The 22,068-nt window shown below is 40.2% G+C and overlaps 1 protein-coding gene across 1 annotated transcript in view; it reads left to right on the top strand.

Annotated features, from left to right (window-relative positions):
- LOC149189815 (uncharacterized) overlaps window positions 1-22,068 on the top strand; it is a 143,097-nt gene that overhangs the window by 58,774 nt on the left and 62,255 nt on the right. The window contains exon 5 of the mRNA XM_089411943.1: window positions 17,347-17,593. Coding sequence (XP_089268069.1) covers window positions 17,347-17,593 — 247 coding nt within the window. The remainder of the gene's footprint in view (window positions 1-17,346; window positions 17,594-22,068) is intronic.

The raw sequence follows: 22,068 nt of genomic DNA, 5'->3' as shown, positions 1-22,068 counted from the left end.
GTGATCTAAACGCTTTCCTCAAGGAGTCATAGCCGCAGAGAAAGAAGACACCTAGGATGTAGTCAAGGAGGGTTCTATAGTCAGCTAAAGGAGGCTCCTAGCCGCAACATTTAAGGGTGCCCTAGGACACAGTCAATAAGGGTTTCATACGTAACAAAAGGAGGCATGTATATGCTTTATCGAGGAGGCATTAACAAGCCCTAGTCGTAGTCCAAACAAGTGTCATAAGCTGGTGTTCTAACATGCCCTAGACGCAGTCAAGGAAGAGATTTATACGCAGTCCAAGGAAGGGATCTAAGCCGCAGTCATCTAAGGACCTAGCTGCTTTTACAAGGAGATTTGGCCGCAGTTAAAAGGGAGACCTGTAGCTGTCAAAAGGAGTACCTATACACATCATGAAAGTGGCCCTAATCCGCTGTCCCAAGGTCCTTATTACACATCCCTAATCTGCTATCCTAAGGTGACCTAAACCATAGTCTATTAACAACTCAAAGAGACCTTGTTGCAACCACGTTAATCACTGTCATGATGTCACATTGCTATAGGTGACAACGTGGCCTAATTGAGGACTGTATGGGCATGTTGGTGATGATCCTTGAGCTTGATTTGAAGGGAAAAAGAATCCAATGTAAGGAGGAGCTAGAGGCTGACATGTAAGGGCTGTTTGGATTATTGTGTGGAGAGACTATAGTTGCAGTCCACTGCTGGGCTAGGCTGCAGGCCATAGCCAGCAGTTGGAGACCCTTTTTAGGCGCTGCGTTCATAAGGTAAGGAGTCCTATAATGCAATGTTTCATTGGAAGACTGGATGAAGGGCGGTCATTGTCTATAGATGGACTTTGGGGTGTATTGCAGATGCTGTAGCACACTGAGTTTGTGCCCTAACCTGTAATCAGGTTTACCATGAAATGCATCAGTCCTTACTCCCTATGAAAGGTGCCAGATCAGTGGCCTTGACATGATCAGTGGAACAACGAAGGAGGAAGAGCTTTATAGAAGGAAAGTTTCAGTATTCTGGGTATTTGGTTGAGCTACTCTAGGCCTATCATCTGCTGCTTTGTGTCATCTTCATGGTGAAGATCTTTGATGTCCCATCTCCTAATTTGGCAAGTCAAAGTGTTGACTTCAAATGTATTTGTACTATCTCTCTTTCTTTGCTGAACTATTCAAGAATATAAGAAGAATTGATCAGGGGTTTCCCCACATTGGGGTTTGTGCCTGGTTGGTGCCACATCTTGTGTCCTCCTGTCTTGGCTTGTTTTTTGTTGTTTATGTTTATGTTCTATCTGGACTTTGCTATCATGCTGATATGGTTGCTAATCTGGAATTGGTATTGATCTAATATGAAAAATTGAAGTAAAATGTTCTAAGCATAGAACATACCTAAATTTAACATTGTATCAGAGTTGAGGTGATGACAAAGCCCAAGCAAGAGTGAAAGAGAAATCACTGAAGACAGTTGGAAAGGACAAAAGGTTCAATGGGTTCCTCATCCCACTTCCCAAGAGCAAGAAGTGCTGGATTACGTGAAGGGTAAAATCCTTGAGCCATCATCAAATGCATCGGTTGCTCCAAAGATCAAGTTCACCAAGGGTGAAGTCGAAGTGAAGAAGATTATCAGAGATTCCACTGACAAGCGTCTAGTGGCCTTCCTGAAGGTCACTTCAATGGGAAGTCTGGATCTAAGGGTGGAAGGAAAGGTAGATGCCTTGCTTGCAATAAGTTTGGCCTTTATGCGAGGGAGTGTCCAAATAGAAGGGACACATCACTTGATGATGATAACAATCATTCCGGGGACATCTTCAAGGAAAAAGGAATGCAGGTCATCAAGAAAATGGTCGACTCTCCAAGAAAGCTAGGAACTCCAGGTATGGAGAATCAAATGTTGTTTCTGATAAGCAAAAGGAGTATTATCTTATATCGGTCCTCTCTACTCTGGACACTTTGGGAAATTGGCTTATTGATAGTGGTGCCTCAGGGCACTATATCAGATACAAGGAATCACTCTCTAATCTGATAGTGAAGGAAACCAACTTGGAGATTATTCTTGGAGATGATGCCACCTATCCCACAAAGGATGTAGGGAATGTTACTCTTCTATTGGATCAGGGTAACTCGATTCATTTACAAGAAGTTCTTTATGTACTTGATCTCAAGAAGAACCTGGTGTGTATTTCGGCAATGGAAGTCAAAGGTTTCAAGGTGGCATTCATCGATGGAAAGGCACGTGCTTGGAAAAGGAATTTTAAAGATGCTTTTACTCTTGGGTTTAGGGTTGACACTTTGTATCAAGTTGTAGGAAGTCCAGTGGGGATCATGTCGTGTGACACATTTCTTCTATGGCACCGGAGGCCTGCCCATCTTCATTGTAAGGCCCTACCCGATGTGAGACAGATGGTGACAAGGGTGCTTGAATTCAAAGAAGCGCATGGAGGTGCATGTCTGAGATGTATCGAAGGAAATCTTATAAGGGGACCATTCCCCTCATGTAATAGCAAGACTACATATTTGGAACAACCCGAGGGATTTGAGATTCATGATCGGGAATCTCATGTATGTAGGTGGAAGAAATCTCTCTATGATTTAAAGCACACACCCCCAGCTTGGTGTGAGAGGATTGATAGTTATTTGATGAAGCTGAGATTCACTATGAGTGAAGCCGATCCCAAACCATTGCTTTAAGTTTGTGGATGATAGACCTCTCATACTGGTTCCTTATGAGGGTGACCTCTTTCTAACAGGTACAAACCCTCTTATTTGCAAAAGTAAGAGGGAGTTGGATTTCAGATTTGGAATGGCGAACTGCAAGCTCGCGACTACCTCAATAGAGCTTAACCTTAAGAAGTTATGCGGTAGTGCTGCCGGACTTGATTTGGGAAATGCCTTTGAGTTTCATCAACTCATAGTAGCATTGATGTTCTTGGTGAACTCACGTTGCGATATTTGTTTTGTAGTTAGCATGTTGAGCCAACATATGGCTGAACCTCATCACTCATTGGATTGGTGCCAAGAATCTTCTTTAGGGCACAATCACTCATGGACTGAGATACATTGCTGGAGTTGTGAGGCTGCATTATTATTCTAGTGCTGATTGGGCAAGCAGTGTGGAGGATTCCAAGAGCACTTATGGGTGTTGGTTCACTTTGGGTTCAACTTCGGTATCCTGGATGAGCAGGAAGCAGAAGTCAGTTGCTTTGAGCACCGCCGAGGCCGAATACATGGCTGCGAGTATGGCCTCCTGTGATGCTGTCTAGTTGTGGAAGCTCTTCTGTGAGCTGTTTGGACACTTGTTGGATACCATCTTGATCTTCTTTGACAACCGGAGTGGGATTCGATTGTTGAGGAATCCTGTGTTCTATGATCGCTCCAAGCAAATAGACATCAGGTACCACTTTATCTGGGATATGGTACAATGAGGAGCAAGAAGGCTCCATCACTCTGGGATTGATGTGCAAGTCGCTGATATTCTGATCAAGCCCCTGGGAAAGGTCAAATTCTTGACTTTTTGAGAACGACTAGGAGTTGTGGAGAGACTCCCTCCTGAGGGTCCTGTATGATATGGACATTGAGCTCTCGGAGTTCCCGGGGGCTTGGGGGTACTTCTTGGAGCGTTGAGAAACCATAGGGTGAGTGGTTCAACCTTCCCCTAACGGTTTTCTATGCAGGCAGGATGAGTGGTTCATCCTTCTCCCGCTAAGACACAATCATATGGTGAGTGGTTCAGCCTTCCCCAAGTGATTTGTTGTGTAAAGGGTGAGTGGTTCAACCTTCCCCTAGGATACCCCATGGCAACATGTAGTTAGGATGAGTGGTTCATCCTTCTCCTGCTGAGACATCCTACCCATGCAGTTTGGGACTCATAGGAAGTACCTCTCATCTGGCCAATGAGTAGGGAAATGAGGATAGGGACCATAGTACTACTGATGGACGCATCGTGTAGTACCGTACTCCCTATGCTAGGATGATATTGATCTGGGATCAATTGGAACTAACTTCGGGTCAGTAAGAGTGGTATGAGACACTCTCTTTATATCGTGTAGTATCGTACTTCCTATATGCTAGGATGATATTGATTTGGGATTAGTTGGAACTAACTTTGTGTCAGTAAGAGTGGTATGAGACACTCTCTTTATTTGGAACTGATTTCGGTTCAGTAAGAGTGGTATGATACTCTCTTTATTTGGAACTGATTTCAGATTAGTAAGAGTGATATGATACACTCTCTATTTGAAACTGGTTTCGGATCAATAAGAGTGGTATGAGATACTCTCTTTATATGGGACTGACTTCGGGTCAGTAAAGAATGGTGTGATACGTTCTCGATCAGTTCTTCTTCTTCATAGTTTAGCAGAGCAGTGCAGGGCACTGATGGCAGAGATAGTACGGACTGGCAGATGGATTAGCAGATGGAGTTCTCCCTAGTTGAGAGGGAGTGTTAAAATTGGAAACTAGGGCCAAACTCCATGTGAGTTTACTTATTTATGTCCGCTGATATTTTTCTTGGATTCCTCTCGTCGAGAGGTGTAGGGTTGATCTAAAGATCATCTGATTCCGACATGTATTCATGGAGATATGAATTTATTTGTGTTATGTGACAATTCATCAAGGTCAGCCAGCAATCAAATTACCCCCACTCAACCTCAACGTTGCACCATAAATAGAGTTGGCCTTCAAGTCATTTGGTCACTCATCTTTGTGATCTCTCTCTCCACTTGTTTGGGTTTTAGTGGAAAGAGAGGCCTAGAAGAGAAGGCATATACGATGTCCATGGAAGAAGGTCTATACGATGCCCTAGAGGAGATGCCCTAGCCCTTAACACAATCATGGAAGAAAGACCTCAACGCAGTTATGGAGGAGGCTTCTATAGTGCAGTAAGGAGAAGTTCTAACACTGTCAATGTGCCATAAACCTAGGTCTAGAAGAGACCCTAAGCCGTTGTTCTTAAGTGACCTAAACACTGTCCTGAAGGAGTTATAGCTGCAAAGAAGGAAGACACCTAGGACGCAATCAAAGAGGGTTCTATAGGAAGCTAAAGGAGGCTCCTAGCCGTAGCATTTAAGGGTTCCCTACGGCATAGTCAATAAGGGTTTCATACGTAATAAAAGGAGGCACATATGCATTGTATGGAGGAGGCATTAACAAGCCCTAGTTGCAGTCCAAACAAGTGTCATAAGCTGGTGTTCTAACGTGCCCTAGACGCAGTCAAGGAAGAGATTTATACACAGTCCAAGGAAGGGATCTAAGCTGCAGTCATCTAAGGACCTAGCTGTTGTTACAAGGAGGTTTGGCCGCAGTTAAAAGGGAGACTTGTAGCTGTTAACAGGAGTACCTATACGCAACATGAAAGTGGCCCTAATCCGCTGTCCCAAGGTCCTTATTATGCAACCCTAATCTGTTGTTAAAAGAGGCCCATTAGGAGTCTTGTGAAGACTCTTATTTTTTGTTCAAAGAGATCCTTACATGCTATCCTAAGGTGACCTAAACCACAGTCTATTAACAACCCAAGGAGACCTTGTTGCAGCCACCTTAATCACTATCATGATTCCACGTTGCTGTAGGTGACAACGTGGCCTAATTGAGGACTGTCTGGGCATGTTGGTGATGATCCTTGAGCTTGATTTGAAGGGAAAAAGAATCTGCTATAAGGAGGAGTTAGAGGCTTCAATGTAAGGGCTGTTTGGATTATTGTTTGCAGTCCACTGCTGGGCTAGGTTGCAGGCCATAGCCAGCAGTTGGAGACCCTTTTTAGGAGCTGCGTTCATAAGGTAAGGAGTCCTATAATGCAGCGTTTCATTGGAGGACTGTATGAAGGGCAGTCACTGTCTATAGGTGGATTGTGGGGTGTATTGCAGATGTTGTAGCACACTGTGTTTGTGCCCTAACCTGTAATCAGGTTTACCATGAAATGCATTAGTCCTTACTGCATATGAAAGGTGCAAGATCAATAGCCTTGATGTGATCAGTGAAGCAACAAAGGAGGAAGAGCTTTATAGAAGGAAAGCTTCAGTATTCTGGGTATTTGGTTGAGCTACTCTAGGTCTATCATCTGCTGCTTTGTGTCATCTTCATGGTGAATATCTCTCATGTCTGATCTCCTAATTTGGCAAGTCAAAGTGTTGACTTCAAATGTATTTGTACTATCTCTCTCTGCTGAACTATTGAAGAATATAAGAAGAATTGATCAAGGGTTTCCCCACATTAGGGTTTGTCCCTGGCTGGTGCCACATCTTGTGTCCTCTTGTCTTGGCTTGTCTTCTGTTGTTTTTGTTTATGTTCTATATGCACTTTACTATCATGTTGATGTGATTGCTAATTTGGAATATAAGTAAAATGCTATAAGCATAGAACATACCTAAATCTAACTGATGATAACTATTTGTGAGGTATTTTAAATATTTATTCTTAGCACAATCTTCACTTGTTATTATTAGGGCGTGTCTTCTTAGTTCATCCAATAGCTACCAAAACAAAAGAGACAAGAACACAAGATGTTGGCTTTCTGCCAGGGCCAAAACCTCTCACTCTTTGAGAGGAAAATCCACACAAAATTCTTCTTATAGAGATTCTAGTTGATGAATACCAAGACCATGACCCTTGACCTATTAGGCCACGCCAAGACCAAGACACCAATCCTCTTCTTTGTCATTGCTGAGATCATTTTCATCACTGTTGCTTCACCGAGGTCATCATTATTGCACCTTCATTGAGATATTCATCATAACAACAAGATCATTACTGCTGCACCATTGCCACATCTTCACTGAGATCTTCACCGTGTAACTGTGTCTCCATCAGGATCATGACTATATCTATACCGAGATCATAATTGAAACTATACTGAGATCATGACTGCATCTAGAAGTATGCCGAGACATAGTGTGTCACTGTGAGATCTTCTCATCACAAATATACCGAGACGATGACTGTGTTTTCTCCTTGCATTGAGATCTTCATTATTATAGATATGTTGAGACTGTCTAGTATGCCGAGACAGAGTGTATTCTCTCGCTGCACGAAGATCCTCATCCTCATAGTACCCATTCGAAGAACAAAGATCTTCTGAGATTTGCGAGGTCTTTATACTGTACTCACTTGTATCATCCGAAAATTACAGAGATGCTGGTCTGTACCCATCCGAAGTATTGTACCCTTGTACTCATCCGAAATTCTGTACTTCATGTACCCATCCGAAAATCACAGATAATCCGAGTTCTGTTCTGTACTTTTGCGCAGACCCTAGTTGGGTATTTATAGTGGTTTCGTCTCCATAATAAGCCGACTTGTATTCATGAAGAGATGTGTCATTTCAAGTGAGCCGACATGAGTGTATTTAATTTGATTTGTTGGCCGACTTCTTCAAGAGGGATTGTGCTTGTCTTTGGAGGGCTTCTAGACTTTCCTATAGACTTGTATATCTTAAACATAGGCTCAAGAAGAGCTTCTTCATACATGACATTGACTCTTTGACTTATTAATAAATCCTAAGGCTCTCATTGGGAGCCACTACCAAATAAACCTCTTGCTCATGAAACCCATGCAACAAGGCATATAAAATAGTTTATTTATTTTATTTCATCATTTACAAAGATCATGTCATTATGAAGACCGAACCTAGTTACACTTTCTTCAACAGAAATTAGATTGGGTGGTGCCCATTCCCATTTGTCCCCTCTCGCAGATTGAAGAGGCAGTGGAACAACCTTAAGGAAAAATGCATTGTAAGCGAAGGCAATCCTCTCTCAGCTATGCTAAAGGACACAGGAGGAACCCTACATATACGCACAACAAAAGTGAATTTTGGGTTGGACTGCTTGGGGTTTATGACCCAAATAGAAATTAGTTGCTCGATAGTTTTCCGTTTTAAGTTTGCAGTGAAGCTAACTAATCCTTCTTTGTTCTGAGGCTTTGTGACCTTGTGCCATTACTCGATGACTCTGGGTTTAATTACTTGACTGTGATCGAGGCCACTGAAATCCTTGTATGAGCCTATGTTTCTAGTGTGCAATTAAGGATTGAAATTCAACCACTAAGTGATTTTGCTATGGCTTATGAACCACTTAGTGTTTGCAGTTGGGCTGATGAACCACTTAGTGTTGTAGTCTGATTGATGAACCATTTAGTGTTTTCCCTGGGTTGATGAACCACTAAGTGCTTGCCAATTGGTTGTTAAACAACCCATACAGTGGGTTCAATCCTTTGAAACTGAGTGACACACCTTTTCCTTGAATTTGGGTGAAGCCCTTTGTTTGAAGCTTAGAGAGTAAGCGAGTTGTTGAGGTGCTTAGTACCAGAGAGTAGTTGATGGGCCACTTGGACAATGCGCTCCATCTCTTGAGTGTTTAACCAATCCATTAATGTGAATTTTCTCGGGCCCATGTACATTCCTTTAGACTTTGGATCTGACTTAGTGGTGGTTAGTTGCAAGAAAGATTGCAGTGTCGTTGGCCACCTTGGCCTATGGCTTGGTGGAGAGTAGGAGTCCCTTCTCCAGTTGCCAACTAAGTCTACTCACTCAGATAAGTACAATGATTTTGCATATTTGATTTATGAATAAGGATTATGCTTGATATGATAATGGTTGATATGAGACTTTGTTGACTCATGAATGAATGCCTAAAATTATTGTATGTTCATGGTTGACAACTGCTTTATATGCCATGATTATATGAATGTTGAGTATTGTTAACTCTATTGCAAACTTCAGGAATTGCAGGCTAGTTTATATGTTGAGCATTACATGAATACTTGCTTTAAATTGATGATTGCCTAATTTTGGGATGATATGATAATTCTGTGAGTTCAAATACACTTATATAAGCCGTGGTTGAGAATGATAGCTAGTTGGATCATCCCGAGACTTCATTGATTTAGCACGGTATAGTACCTCTAAGAGCCTTTGTTTAGGCATGGCATTTAAACTTTAGGAAACTAGGTGTTGAGCAGATTTCTCTTCTGGGGTGTGTTAACATTGGACAATGTCATGACACCTTAGATTGATCTAGAACCAGATATAATGTGAGACCCTTCCAAAAACACAAAGTGGGCATTGTGGGGGTCCAGGTGCCAATATGATGTGGCAATGCCATATGGATGCTACTTGGCAGTGGTGGGTTGGCATGGAACTATGTTAAAGCCGAGGTGAAACCTTGCCACTGTCCATTGCCCATTGCTCACCGTTATAACACCTATGCGATATGACATGGAGTGTGGGGTAGCGGTGGTGACAATTGTTGTGTAAGGGTCTGTTTGTCGAATCTGTTGACTAATGGGACCGCTCGCTGCTTGTTGGCAGCATTTACCCCTAGGGCATATCCTCGATGGTGGTAGCAGGGGACCCATGGCCGTAGATGGAACGACAATTGTCGTGAATCGTTTTTGTCTGTTGCGGCCGTCGATTGACGGGACCGCTCGACGGATCGACCTTTTTAGGTCCTCGTTAACGAGAGACCTTTAGACAACATGATCGGGGCATGAGAAGATCAACGATTCTCATTCAGTTTGGGGCCCCCTGGCTTGTTGTGGGTTAATTGGGCAGGGGGGTCAGATGTGGGGATTACTGCCAAGGGTCCTGTGTTAAAAGGGTGCCACCTCGTGTTAGTGTGATTGTTTCGTAGCTAGGGCTCGATCAATGACGGACGTTCATCTTGGGCCCCCTGGGCTACTAAGAGTTAATGAGGAGGGGGGTCCAAAATAAGAAAGTGCATGTGCTAAACCCGCTTCGGCTTTCGGGAAATCCGAATCCAGATATAATAGTCATTCCACGATGGGATCCATGTGCTGATATTGATGTGTAGTAAGCGCCACGGGGACTTAGTAGTGGTCACTTCGATGCCATGTAAGGGCTAAGGTGATGTGGACTACCTACAATGACATGGTAAAGCCACGTGGGATACACGTGGCCCATTGCCAATGTGGCATTATGTAATTGGATAAAACTTCAAATGGGTATAAATTTAAATCTAGGAGTCCGATTGAGATATAATTTATATCATCAGAAAGCTCTTGACAAGCTGGACAGGATGGTGATATTGGAATTTAATGTCACAAACCTTGAAAAAGAAGGATTTCTATAGCCCCTCCTTCATAACAGACTTTGGAGATAGGTTAACGCAACATGCAACACATGCCGCAACCGAAGATAATATAGAGGGGGCGTGAGGGACTGAGTCTGTTATAAGCTAAGTCATCATGTTCGTGTTTGAGTTTGGTGACTTTGAAATTCGAATAAATTTCGACACTTCAAATTTTGGCGATAAAGTTTGGCATTAAATTCGTCATACTCGAAATTTGAATTAATAATAATAATATTAATAAAATTCCATAAAATTTTGAAGTTTAAACATATATGGCAGGTTGAAAAACACATTGATATGAAAAACACATACATACATAGCTGCTACAGGCTACAATACATTTCTAAGGTATCCGGCAAAGACATTTTGTAAAAAGTCTTAACCTCAAGATCTCGAGTTAGCAATTCAAAAAATATTTAAAACACAAATTTGTTACATCTTTTCAAAGTCCATTATCAAAGGTATATTTGAAAAACATATATATATGCAACTATTACAGCTTACAAGCTGTATTGTACAAGTTAAAACAACAATAATTACATCTCTATTTGCGGTTGTGCCTGTGGGCCAAGGCTCAAGCTTGAAGCGTTGGGCATGCAGTGGGAACTGGGAGATATAGGCTATGAGTCTATGACCAAAACAAAACGCATGGGTCAAGTGTGGACGCAAGCGACACTATGATAGGAGTTGAGAGTGCAGTTGGAGAGTGAGCCTTGAGTTGCTCCCCTGATTTAGGGTTTTAATTTTTATTATTTTTAATTATAACGACCCAAACAACCGAAACAAAGAAAAACCACCAAAACAATTCAAACCCAAACCAAAAAAATGCCAAAACAATTCGAACCCGATTGAGTTCGTGATTGTGATCGTGTTCAAAATTGGTTCGAATTTGAGTTCGCCTTTATGTTTAGTGAACAAAACGAACAAATTCCGATTGAGTTTAGGTTACACAAACTTCGAATTTGAAAGTTTTTGTTTGTTGAACACGATGACTTAGGTTATAGGTGGTCCTTTCTCTGTCGACACCACCTTCCCTTCTTGCTTTTGTGAGTGTGCCGATCCTTCCTTTGCTTGAATAGGTTCAAGCTCTCCTTTTGGGCTCACATACGGTTACCTACTCTACTTCTGCATTTGTGCCCCATCCTCATGATGGGGCACTCCCTCATTTGCTATGGAGGTCTTTTCCCTCTTTTTCCTTTAGACAAAACTCCACAAAGTACCCTCCTAAACTTTGGTTACAAGTGACCTCCATGGACACATAGTAGGATGCTTCTCCAGGTCAACATCTATAGTTCCATCGAAAGTCTTCAATCTCGGCTGCCAACTTCTCCATCCTATCTATCCAAGTGGACACTCAGGTGATATCCTTGATGCCTTTTGAACATCGAGATATATCACCCTCCCAAGCTCATTCCTCACAAGTCACTTTTTTGGATGGGCCCTCTTGCTATTGAGGGTTAGGCATCTCTTTTCTGTCTGAGATGCCAACCTAACCTTGTCGCCCTAGCAATCGATCATAAAAGGTCACTCTCCACATCTACATCCTATGAAAGAGCAACTCCAATTGCAATCTGTACCTCTGAATTCGTTTTTGATTCTTGTCTAACAATAACACCAACCCTGTGTGGTGAAGAGATGCACATACTCCTCCTTCACTTTTGCAGCTTTTGCTCTGCAATCTGCTTTGAGACCAATTCCTGTTGAAGAGCGAACCACGATCTCCAGTTCATCTTTGATACCACTTGTCACGACCCTAGAGGCTACATATGGTTATGTGACACTTTTGGTGCACCATCACCCCTGAGCATGCGACGACAACATGTTTCACAACTGACTAATACTATAATGGTGATACTTTGCCTAGACTATGCCTCACAATACAAAACCTGTTGAAGTTGTTCTAACTTTATGCTACTTAGCATAGTATCATAACATCATCGTAGAACCAAGTTATTGCATTGTCACATTCATCATCTTATTAAATAATTAAACTTGTAGTAAGATAGTAAACCACAAATTCAGTAGATCAACACAGTTTGACAATTGTACACAAGATTTATGTAACATGCCTCTAGAACATCAATTTTTATTACATGGCTGAATTTACCAAAATCTTGGGTAGTCTTAGCCCTTTTGGCATGACTCCCACCTTTTACAAAGCAAAATAACCAATTTTTAGTTCTACCACCAAAATCACCAAATTTTGGCTCTTGTGGCCAGAATCACCAAATTTTGGTTTTGCCATCAAAATCACCAATTTTTGGCTTCTGTGACCAGAATTGCCACATTTTGGTTTTGCCATCAGAATCACTAAATTTCAGCTCCTGTGACCAGAATCACCAAAATTTTGGCTCTGTGACCAGAATCACCAAATTTCGTTTTGTGCCTAAAATCACTAAAATTTGGTCTATGTCTAGAATCGCCAAAGTTTGGTTTTGTGCGGTTGCCTTCATCGCAGATCTGTTCGAGTCATCATCTTTGTTCTGTTTTGATGCTTGAACTGAACTTGCTTGTCCGCACTCCTGTGTTTGTGCTTCCATGCTTGCCTCCAATCAAACCTCCATATTGGTTATATATATATATATATATATATATATATATATATATATATATATATGCGACACGGTGTAACATGAACCGTCATGTTGGTTCACCTTTGCATTGCTTGGGTTAATTCACGTCTGTTCATCACTAGTCGACACACGTTATAAACTGTGCGCGCCTCGTTTCATTGCTTAGTCGATTTCCAACTGAGAACCTCATTGCTTCGTTGACCCAAGTCTTTGCCTAGGCCGACTCACCCCTCGCACCACTGTTGCAAGTCGTGGTCGTGCATGCCCGTTCATGTCGACTCATTTCGTTGTGGCACTTGCTACCCAAACGACGTTGAACGACGCAAGTCGTGCAGGATTGGTTTGTTTACTCCCACAAATCCTCCATGAGCTGACACACGGCTTGCTTGCACGACACCCAACTGAACACTCTATCTTGCATGATCATTGGGGCCGATGTCGCACATAACCAAACAACTTGCCCAACACGATCAACTATGCCAAACTATGTTATGTTGTGTGGTCCTTTGCCAACATACAACCGTTCTATCGCCCAACTCATCTAATGGAGCCCACCTTGGCACAATCTCACTTGCGCAGAAGTCCTCAACCAAAAACCCCAAAATGTGGCATTTCATGATATATAAACGGTTTCATTTTCTGCGATGGGGATGTCGCCTGCCGGGCTTGCCTGACTCCTAGGGCTTGACAGTTCTAGATTGCTAGTGGATGAAGAAGTTTCAATGAGCAAGAATACTTACTGGAATATGGGATCCCATGACAGAAATTAACCTAGGAAAATCAAGTGGTAAAATGCAGAAATTCATTCGAGAATATGTGGGATCCATGTGTATTTAGTATGCAAATGTTCGTGTGATAATAAAATATTGAGAATTGATTATTAGAGTAACATGGATTAGTGAACAACAATAGAAACAGGTAACTTGTTATGAAAATCTACTGTCATAGATGTTCTTAGCAAATTTGCAGTAGGAAGGTATTAATGGATTGCATTGGACATAGCTTGTTCCTAGGAATTGTAAATGATCAGTGCAAAGACCAAAATTTTGTACAGCAGTTTGCCCTCACAATTTAAACTCTTGCTTCACATGAGAAACAAAAGATTTGTTGGAAGTAATTTTATCACTGCGTGTCCACTGACACTAGTGGTTGGCATATATCATGAAATCTGCCTGAATAGTATGTATTAGATTGCTTGCATCTTAGCTTCCTATTCACAAAGCATAATTGGTGTGACTAGGAGGCAAATGAACTTCTTATTGCTTTTGAGTTCGCATTTGAGTCACAACTCTTTGCAGCTTCGTTGGTTTTCGAATAGCATAGTTGGAAAGCCTTTTTAATTTGCAAGATTTCCGTTTGGGCTTCTTTGTAAACTCCATACCCAAGTGTTTGTACTTATAATCACTTCTTGCTATTTTTCTTCCCTTACCTTCTTTTATCCTTTTTATATCTTTAAAGGGAAGAGACTGCTAATTTGGTGTTATTTGTAATCTTTATGTGGCCCAAGGAATTCCTCTAGCGTATCATGCTCTAGTGATTTGGACAATGATATGCATGATGAAATAAGCATCAACGGCAACACTCCAATCTTCCTTTACAATCCAATCGTTAAGCTTACCATTTTGAGGTGCATAAAAAGTTGGGGATAGTGGTTAGCTTTGTGTCATTTCATTAGCATATGCACAACTGTTGCTGGTAATCTCTTGTCTGTGTTTTTCTGCTTTTAATATAACTTTTAACCTGCTGAATTCGAAGGCCTTTAGTACTTCAACTGCATGAAGTATGTCTGAAAGTTTGCTTTGTAGGATAATGTCTAATGCTTCAAAAAATGCAGAAAACAATATAAATGTTGATCCCTTTGTAATCCAAACAATATCTGGATTCTGTCAAATCCATTCAAAATTACACAAAACAACATAAATATTGATCATTCGATGTCCCAAAGATCAGTCTGGTCTGCTTAGACAAAACAGTTCCACAAATAAATATTTGAATTAGTGTCAGGTTGTGATGATAGAGCAACTTGATTATTTAGTTGACTCTTTCTTTTGCTTGTTTGCGGGTGTTTTGTTGTTGAATATGTTCACCACTACTGTTTTTTGGGTAAAATATATTTTTATGAAGAACATGATATAAAGTTGTTGTTGAAGATTTCTGGCAAGAACTGTGTAGTGTTTTCAATCTGTCCTAAAAAGAACGTTTTGAATGGTTACTCCATCCATCATCAGGGACCAAAGAGCTATATGATTAAACGAGTGTTGAAGAGCCTTTTTATAGGAAGAAGAACTAGGGGGCTGTTGGGTAAGAATTAAAATAGGTCAAAGATGAAGATGAAAAATAATAATTGAACATTATTAATTAGGAATAGATATTAAGATATGTTTAAATTAGTTAATAAATTAAAACAAATATTTGACCAAATTTTGAATAGGGTCAAATTGAAAATTAAGAATTTATAATAAATTGAAATAAAATAATATTTAGAAATGGTTGTTAAAATTGATTTGAATTAATGATTAAATAATTATTTGAGCAAATATAAATAAGTTCAAATTAAAATATAAGGATTTAATATAAATTTAGTCAAAAAGGTTAAATAGGAATTTAGAGTAAACTAATTAGAAATAATGGTTAAATTAGATTAGAGTAATTAATGATTAAATTGGATACAAACCAAGTCAAATTCAAATCAAGCTCAATAGATATTTAGGGATTTTTTATAACTAACAAATTTGAAAAATATTAAATAGATTAGAATAATTTAATTCAAGTGATGAAGAAATTAAATGAATAAATTATAATTACTAAGATAAAAAACAAGGCTAGATTAAAGAGGGAAGGATAAAAGTTTAGGCCCTTTAGGGACACATTAACATAGAAAGAGAATAAAGGAAGAAAGATAGAAATGGAAAGGAAGGATAAAAAAATAATCAAAAAAAGGTTTGAATAATAAACAAGGATAAGAGAATAAAGGAAAAACACTTAAAAGAAAGATAGAAATGGAAAGGAAGGATAAAAAAATAATCGAAAAAAGGTTTGAATAATAAACAAGGATAAAAAAAAGGAGGCTTTTTTAACCACAAAATATAAACCAAAGGGAAAGATGGAAACCCAAAGAGGGGGGAATTTTAATGGGTGGGTTGGTGGATAACAGGCTGCCAGGAATGGCTAAGCCTGCATCCATCCTCCCTATTAAAGTTATTAGGGTTCTTCTCGATTTCAAGGGCTTCTCTAATAATTTGAGAGTTATAAAAAGGAACAAAGGCTAGGATCTTTGCTTGTTCAAAACAAATCAAGTGCTTGAACTTAAAAGAGTGTTCAGCGATAGCAGACTTAGCAAGGCAGTGATGGTTGGTGTCAGCTATGTGGTTTTTGAGGCGGGCTTTGAAAGGGCAACCAGTTTGGCCAATATATGATTTGCCTCACGATCAGGGAATCTTATAGACACCTGATCCTAGCATGGGATCAGATTTGTCTTTGGCTGATCGGAATAATTGCTCGAGGGTTTTATGAGGCTTAAAGATAGTTTTAATGTTCTTCTTGGCCAAGATTTTCGCTATAAGATCGAAAACACTACACAGTTCTTGCCAGAAATCTTCAACAACAATATGAATAACTGTGGAAGCCTCAGATTGCTTATGATGTAAAGTTGTATTTGCCAGATACATGTGTGTGTGTATCTTGCATACAACAAAATCACAACCAAGACATGTATTTGTAAAATGGATATCTTGAAACTTTTATTAAATGATGTAAGAAGACCGAACACAATATATAATTACAATTGTCTCACAATTCTCTCTTCATAGGAATGGTTTCTAGTGCTATTGGGAGGACTCAATAGTTGTATCTTGTAGTTTTGGTTTGCTGTATGAGATCTGTGGTAATATTGGAATTTTTTTTTGTATGATTGAATGTAAAATTCCTAGTAGTTTAGAGTTGGGTCGGAGAATAATATAGAAAACAAAATTAACTAGGTTAAAACTTAGAAGTTAGAAGTCAAGGTTCCAGAATTAATAAATAAAAGAAAAATTAGCAGCGAATTTGGAAGTGGAACATCATTGGCCAAGTTTTGTGCTACTTTGCAATCAAGATTTACATAAAAATGCATTTTTTCTTGTTAAAAAATGTGTTTATTCTATATGAGTTCAGCATTGGAGCTAATTATATCCAGCATGAGCATACATAACCTTGCTCATTTGAAGTGTGGTGGGTTAGCTCACTCTGTTCGAATGGACTGTTTCAAGGTAGAGTTCGGCCATTAGGTCTCTGGTTCTAGTCCATCTGAGTCCTGCTAGGTTGGCAGCTGCTATTGTGGCTGGCAGTTGAGCCATCCTCCATTCAGACATTTTTGTGAAGAGAGGGGATCCAACAAGGTTTCCTTTATGCAAGGTTTTCCTTGAAAGAGAACGTTGCTTATTATATTTTAGTTGTATGAATACAATTCTATGGAGATTCCAAGATAAAAAAGAAGCATGTAATGTAAATGGATGCAATGTTCTAGTCTTATGGTAATGTTAATCCTTATAATTTGTGTTCAGATAAAAGTTCCTTCTGATGCCCGTTTGTTTTGAATACAATCATAACTTTTGGATTGTTGTTAAGCTTCAGATTTATTGCGTTTTGGCTGGATTTGTGACTGCTGTATGCTTTAAAATTTTGTGGTTTGACGTGATCTGCAACTTCTATTCTTATTTGCAGTTCTCTGTCAGAATTTGGTGTTCTGGGTTTTGAATTGGGTTATTCAATGGAAAATCCCAATTCATTGGTCCTGTGGGAAGCTCAGTTTGGTGATTTTGCAAATGGCGCCCAAGTCATTTTTGATCAGTTCATAAGCAGTGGGGAATCAAAATGGCTTCGTCAATCTGGACTTGTTGTTTTGCTTCCTCATGGATATGATGGCCAGGGTCCAGAGCATTCTAGTGCAAGATTAGAGCGCTATCTCCAGGTATTCTGTTAATTAAATCAACTTTTGTGGTAATTTGTGACAAATGCTATACATTACAGGGACTGACAGATTTAAATGATCATTGGAAGTGTTTTTGCCATTTATGATGATCAGTAGTGAGTTTCTTGTTTGTCTTTTTCATTAAAATTTTGAGAATTGTAATATTCAAATCCTTGAAAGAGAAAATTTCTGGAAAACTTGCATCTATTTTTAAATCAATGTTTTGGACCAAACTTTTATGGTCCATCCTCAGGAATAATTTCGGTCTGAAACATTTATATAAATATGGATGCAAATTTTCTCATACAGTGACACTGTTTGCAGAAGTTTAAGGTTTGAAATCAAAATCCTTTTGAGAATGAAACGTAATTGCAATTTAATTGATTGCAAAATTTCAGAAGAATTAGTAGTTTTCTTGGGGAAAGCATTTTCTTTTGTAATTTATATTGTTTATCCAATACGCAAAACAATTTTCCTGCATATTTCAAATAAAAAAACATGATTTTCAATTCTCTATTCTTTCTTGTAAACACTCTTATACTACTTTCAAATTTTATGGGTGCTTAGAGGGTGCAGGCAATAAAGACATTTTTTATATTTTTTGAAACGGAAATTGCAGCGGCTTGGTGGGGGAGGGAGCTGCCCTTCTTACCTAGGGCTTCCGTTCAAGCATTCCTTGCATGGGGGTGGATTTGATGACTCGTTAGCCAATTCAAAATTTATAATACGAAACTCATGGAAAAAAGGAGTGGTTCTAAGTTCTAACAGTAGATCTGAAGAGAGTGCTGAAGAAATGTCCTTGGATATTACTGATATTCACGAAGTTGATGATTTCCATGATTGAGCCCTAAAGGGCACTTATGCAAACTTCGGATACAATTAAAACCCAAAGACTTCGACTGGGGCAAATTGGAAGCCCAAAATGGCAGGTAATGCAAGCGTTAGTTATATGGACAAGTTTCTTTCTTGTTTTTTAGCATGTCTTGCACTATCAAGTACACGAGCTTCAATGGTTTTCTAACATATTGCCAGCCTAAGCATGATAACTTGTTGCATCCCCCTCACACGCTGTTTCTTTGGACTTGGTCTAGTTGCAAGCTGAGCAGCTCCCTCAAGAAATTGCGCAATTTTGGAGGGGAACCAACCTTCCCTCCAGAAATTGCGCAATCCTGATTGATAGCTTGCTGGGCTCCAGGATTGTGCAATTCTGCCTAGCAAGCTTCACTGGAAAAACTGCGCAATCTGTCCCAGCAGAACTGCGCAGCCCAAAAATTGCGCAATTTTGGGCAACAGTCAGCTGCTCAGCCCAAAAATTGCGCAATCCCTCTAGGCAGCCGACTCAGCTCCCTCCCAGAAATGTGCAAATTTTCCCATCAGTCAATCCGGTTGTTTCATGTGCCTTCAGGTTGACCGATTTCCCTCCGGGACCAAGCAAAATTGATTTGCATGTAAGGACTGCTTCTCCCAAGGCAACATGCAAAGGCATCCCTTGATTTAGGGGTCCATTTTTAGCAGCTGGAGGTTACATGCAAGGATCATTTCAGAAACCTCCCACCAAGTGTCGCTTTTCCTAGATATGTGGCATGCGCGTCATAACCTCGATTTTATCAAAGCTCATCAACCGGACGCTGCAAAGCTCATTCCTCACATCGACCTTGCAGCTTTGATACCCCACATTGCATCTAGGAGTCGTCGACACATTCTTCTTTGTTGTTTCGATGTATGTTAGCTTGTAGAAGCATCGTTTCAGTTTTTGTTCGCATCTCACTGTGGTCGCATGCATGAAACTGTTTTGCACGGACGGTTTCCGTTGCGTCGATTCACTTTACACACATGCATGCTTTCTCGTTTTCTGAATCATGCACTTGCTGTTTGCATGAATGATCATTCACTCTTGTTTGCACTCATCTCACCATGCATCTAGACTTCTCATGTTTTTAGTCGTCCGTCGGCCGGTTTGGGCAACCTTGACTCGCACTGTGCCCTGACCGGCTAGCACTGTGCATTTCCTGAAGCGAAGGCTTTGCCTTTCCTCCAGAAATTTCGTAAGTCTGGCCCAACACTGACCTCCAGACTTGCATTGCGCAATTCTTGGAGGCAGCGTCCTGCTGGCCCCAGAAACTGTGGAATGCAGTTTGCTGGTTGCATGTCACGACTGACTAAAATTGCGCATTGCGCAGTTTCAGTCTTCAATAGGCTAGGTTGGACTGTGCATTGTGCAGTTCCAACAGTCAGTCAACCTCTTGACATCTTGGACTGTGCCTTGCGCAGTTTTGGCAGGCAGTCTCTTGACCTCCCGACAGAAATTGCGCAACCTTCACAATCAATCACAGAGTTATGTTGCAAGTCAGTTTCAGTCTTCAACAGGCTAGGTTGGACTGTGCATTGTGCAGTTCCAACAGTCAGTCAACCTCTTGACATCCTGGATTGTGCCTTGTGCAGTTTTGGCAGGTAGTCTCTTGACCTCCCAACAGAAATTGCGCAACCTTCACAATCAATCACAGAGTTATGTTGCAAGTCAGTGCTCAAGTTTGTTTTGGTTTTCCACTGGCAGATTGCTTGCCATGAGTGTTGCCATGTCTCCAGGCATCACAAGTGTTCGTCTGTCTCTCAGCAGCACAAGTACAATGGCTTTCAGGAGCGCAGAGTCAAAGGACACCGTCGAGAGCCCAACCGGGTTCGCAGCCAAGCAAGTGTCTATGTGCGCGCCTACCTATGAAGAAATCAAGTTGTTCATGGACAAGGACATCAAGATAATATGGCAGCAACATTACAACAAGCAACACCATCAACAATAGCAAAAGCAGTGTTACTTGGGAGCGGAAGCGAAAGCGGGGAGCTCCCTATTTGGGAGTGAATCCCGGAGCGTTTTATATATATATATTTACTTTTTATATTTTGATACATATATGTCAACAAAAGCATGTAGAATAATGAATTAGATATAAAAAACATAAAGAAACATAGATTGAACCATATAACAACAATCATCTAGAAGTTATAATCTTCATCAACCACGTCCACAAGTTAGTAACTTAGTAACATACAACATATTGAGTCTCAGGATTCATCAATCTTAAAGTTTCAAGCTTTCAAAATTCAATATATAACATTTATCATCATTGATCACCAAAGTTGTACTTGTAAGCTAAGTGTAACCATTACAACAAATAATATCTAACATGAAATGAAATGTTATAAAATGAAATGAAATGAAACAACTTTCAACTTTCATGAAGCATCATATTCATAATTCATTACTAATGAGTTATAATTGCCAACTTCAAACTTAAATTGTTATATATTGTTTGAAAAATATCATAATAAATATGAAAGAGCCAATAGTTATAAAAGCTACTAGAAACTAGAAAAGAGAAGTAAATCTATTATCTATTTCTTATTCTTGGGCCTCTTGCCACCACGAGAAATGTCTAATTTTTCAGTCTTGGTGGAAAATCAGGATCTTTGTCATTAATATCACCCTCTAAGCATTAACATAAGATAGAAAAATCATAGCATGTTAAGTCAAGATTTTGTTTGAGTGATGCATACATTTTTAGGAGGGTCATGATAGAGGAGTTCAACAACCAATGTCACTAACATCAAGGTACATGGAGGGATTGGTGCTCTTGATTAAATACGAGTTCCATACACTAATACATGACAAAATTCAATGGAAACATTGCAATCCCCCAATCCTGAAACCCTGAAAAACTGATAAATCTGCTGTATTTTGAATGAAATCTAAAATTCTACTTTCTCCATATGAAATCCAATGAGGCTGGAACCACTCTTAAACATCCCGAGTCATTTCATGGTAATGTTAAAAATTTAAGTAAAAATTTACCATGAATAGCATAGCCTTAGTAGGGCAATATGATCAAATACTAGGGTTTGGGAGAGGGGAATGGACCCCAAAGACCAACAAACTAATTCATAAACCCCTTTGGAGTCCCCCACACTTAGAAAAATAAAAAATAAATAAAAAAGGCGTGTTTTTATGGTTCACTGGCCACTGTCAGCTACCCAGCTGAGTAGTTACGGATCCGGCCGAGTCGGCCGAGTTATGACTGACTCGGCTGAGTCATGCTATGACTCGGCTGGGTCAGTCATAACTCGGCCGACCGAACCGAATTTTCTGCCGGGTTGAAATTTTTTTTTCCGGCTCGGACCAACTCGGTCGAGTCGGTTCCGAGCTGGCTGGATCTTAAAACGATGATATCAATACTAGGGCCTAGACTTGATCATTAAGCTGCCCCACTCAAAAATTATTTGTTTCTTTCAAAACAAATTGCATTTCGAACATTACTACAAAAAAATTGCAAAAAAGGCAAAACACTCACGAAAAGGCAGGGAGCGAAATTTTTTTTAGGGAGCGCGCTCCCGAAATCGCTCACTTTTCGGGAGCGATTTCAGGAGTGCGCTCCCGACCCGCTCTCGAGTTGCTCCCGCCCAGAGCAGAAGGCAACACACCT

This window comes from Pinus tabuliformis, chromosome 3_1 (genome assembly GCF_031772625.1).
Source record: "Pinus tabuliformis cultivar Carrire ecotype Pingquan chromosome 3_1, CPIR1, whole genome shotgun sequence".
Taxonomy (NCBI): domain Eukaryota; kingdom Viridiplantae; phylum Streptophyta; class Pinopsida; order Pinales; family Pinaceae; genus Pinus; species Pinus tabuliformis.
Note: the sequence above shows the minus strand (reverse complement) of the source record. Positions and strands in the feature narration are given on the sequence as shown.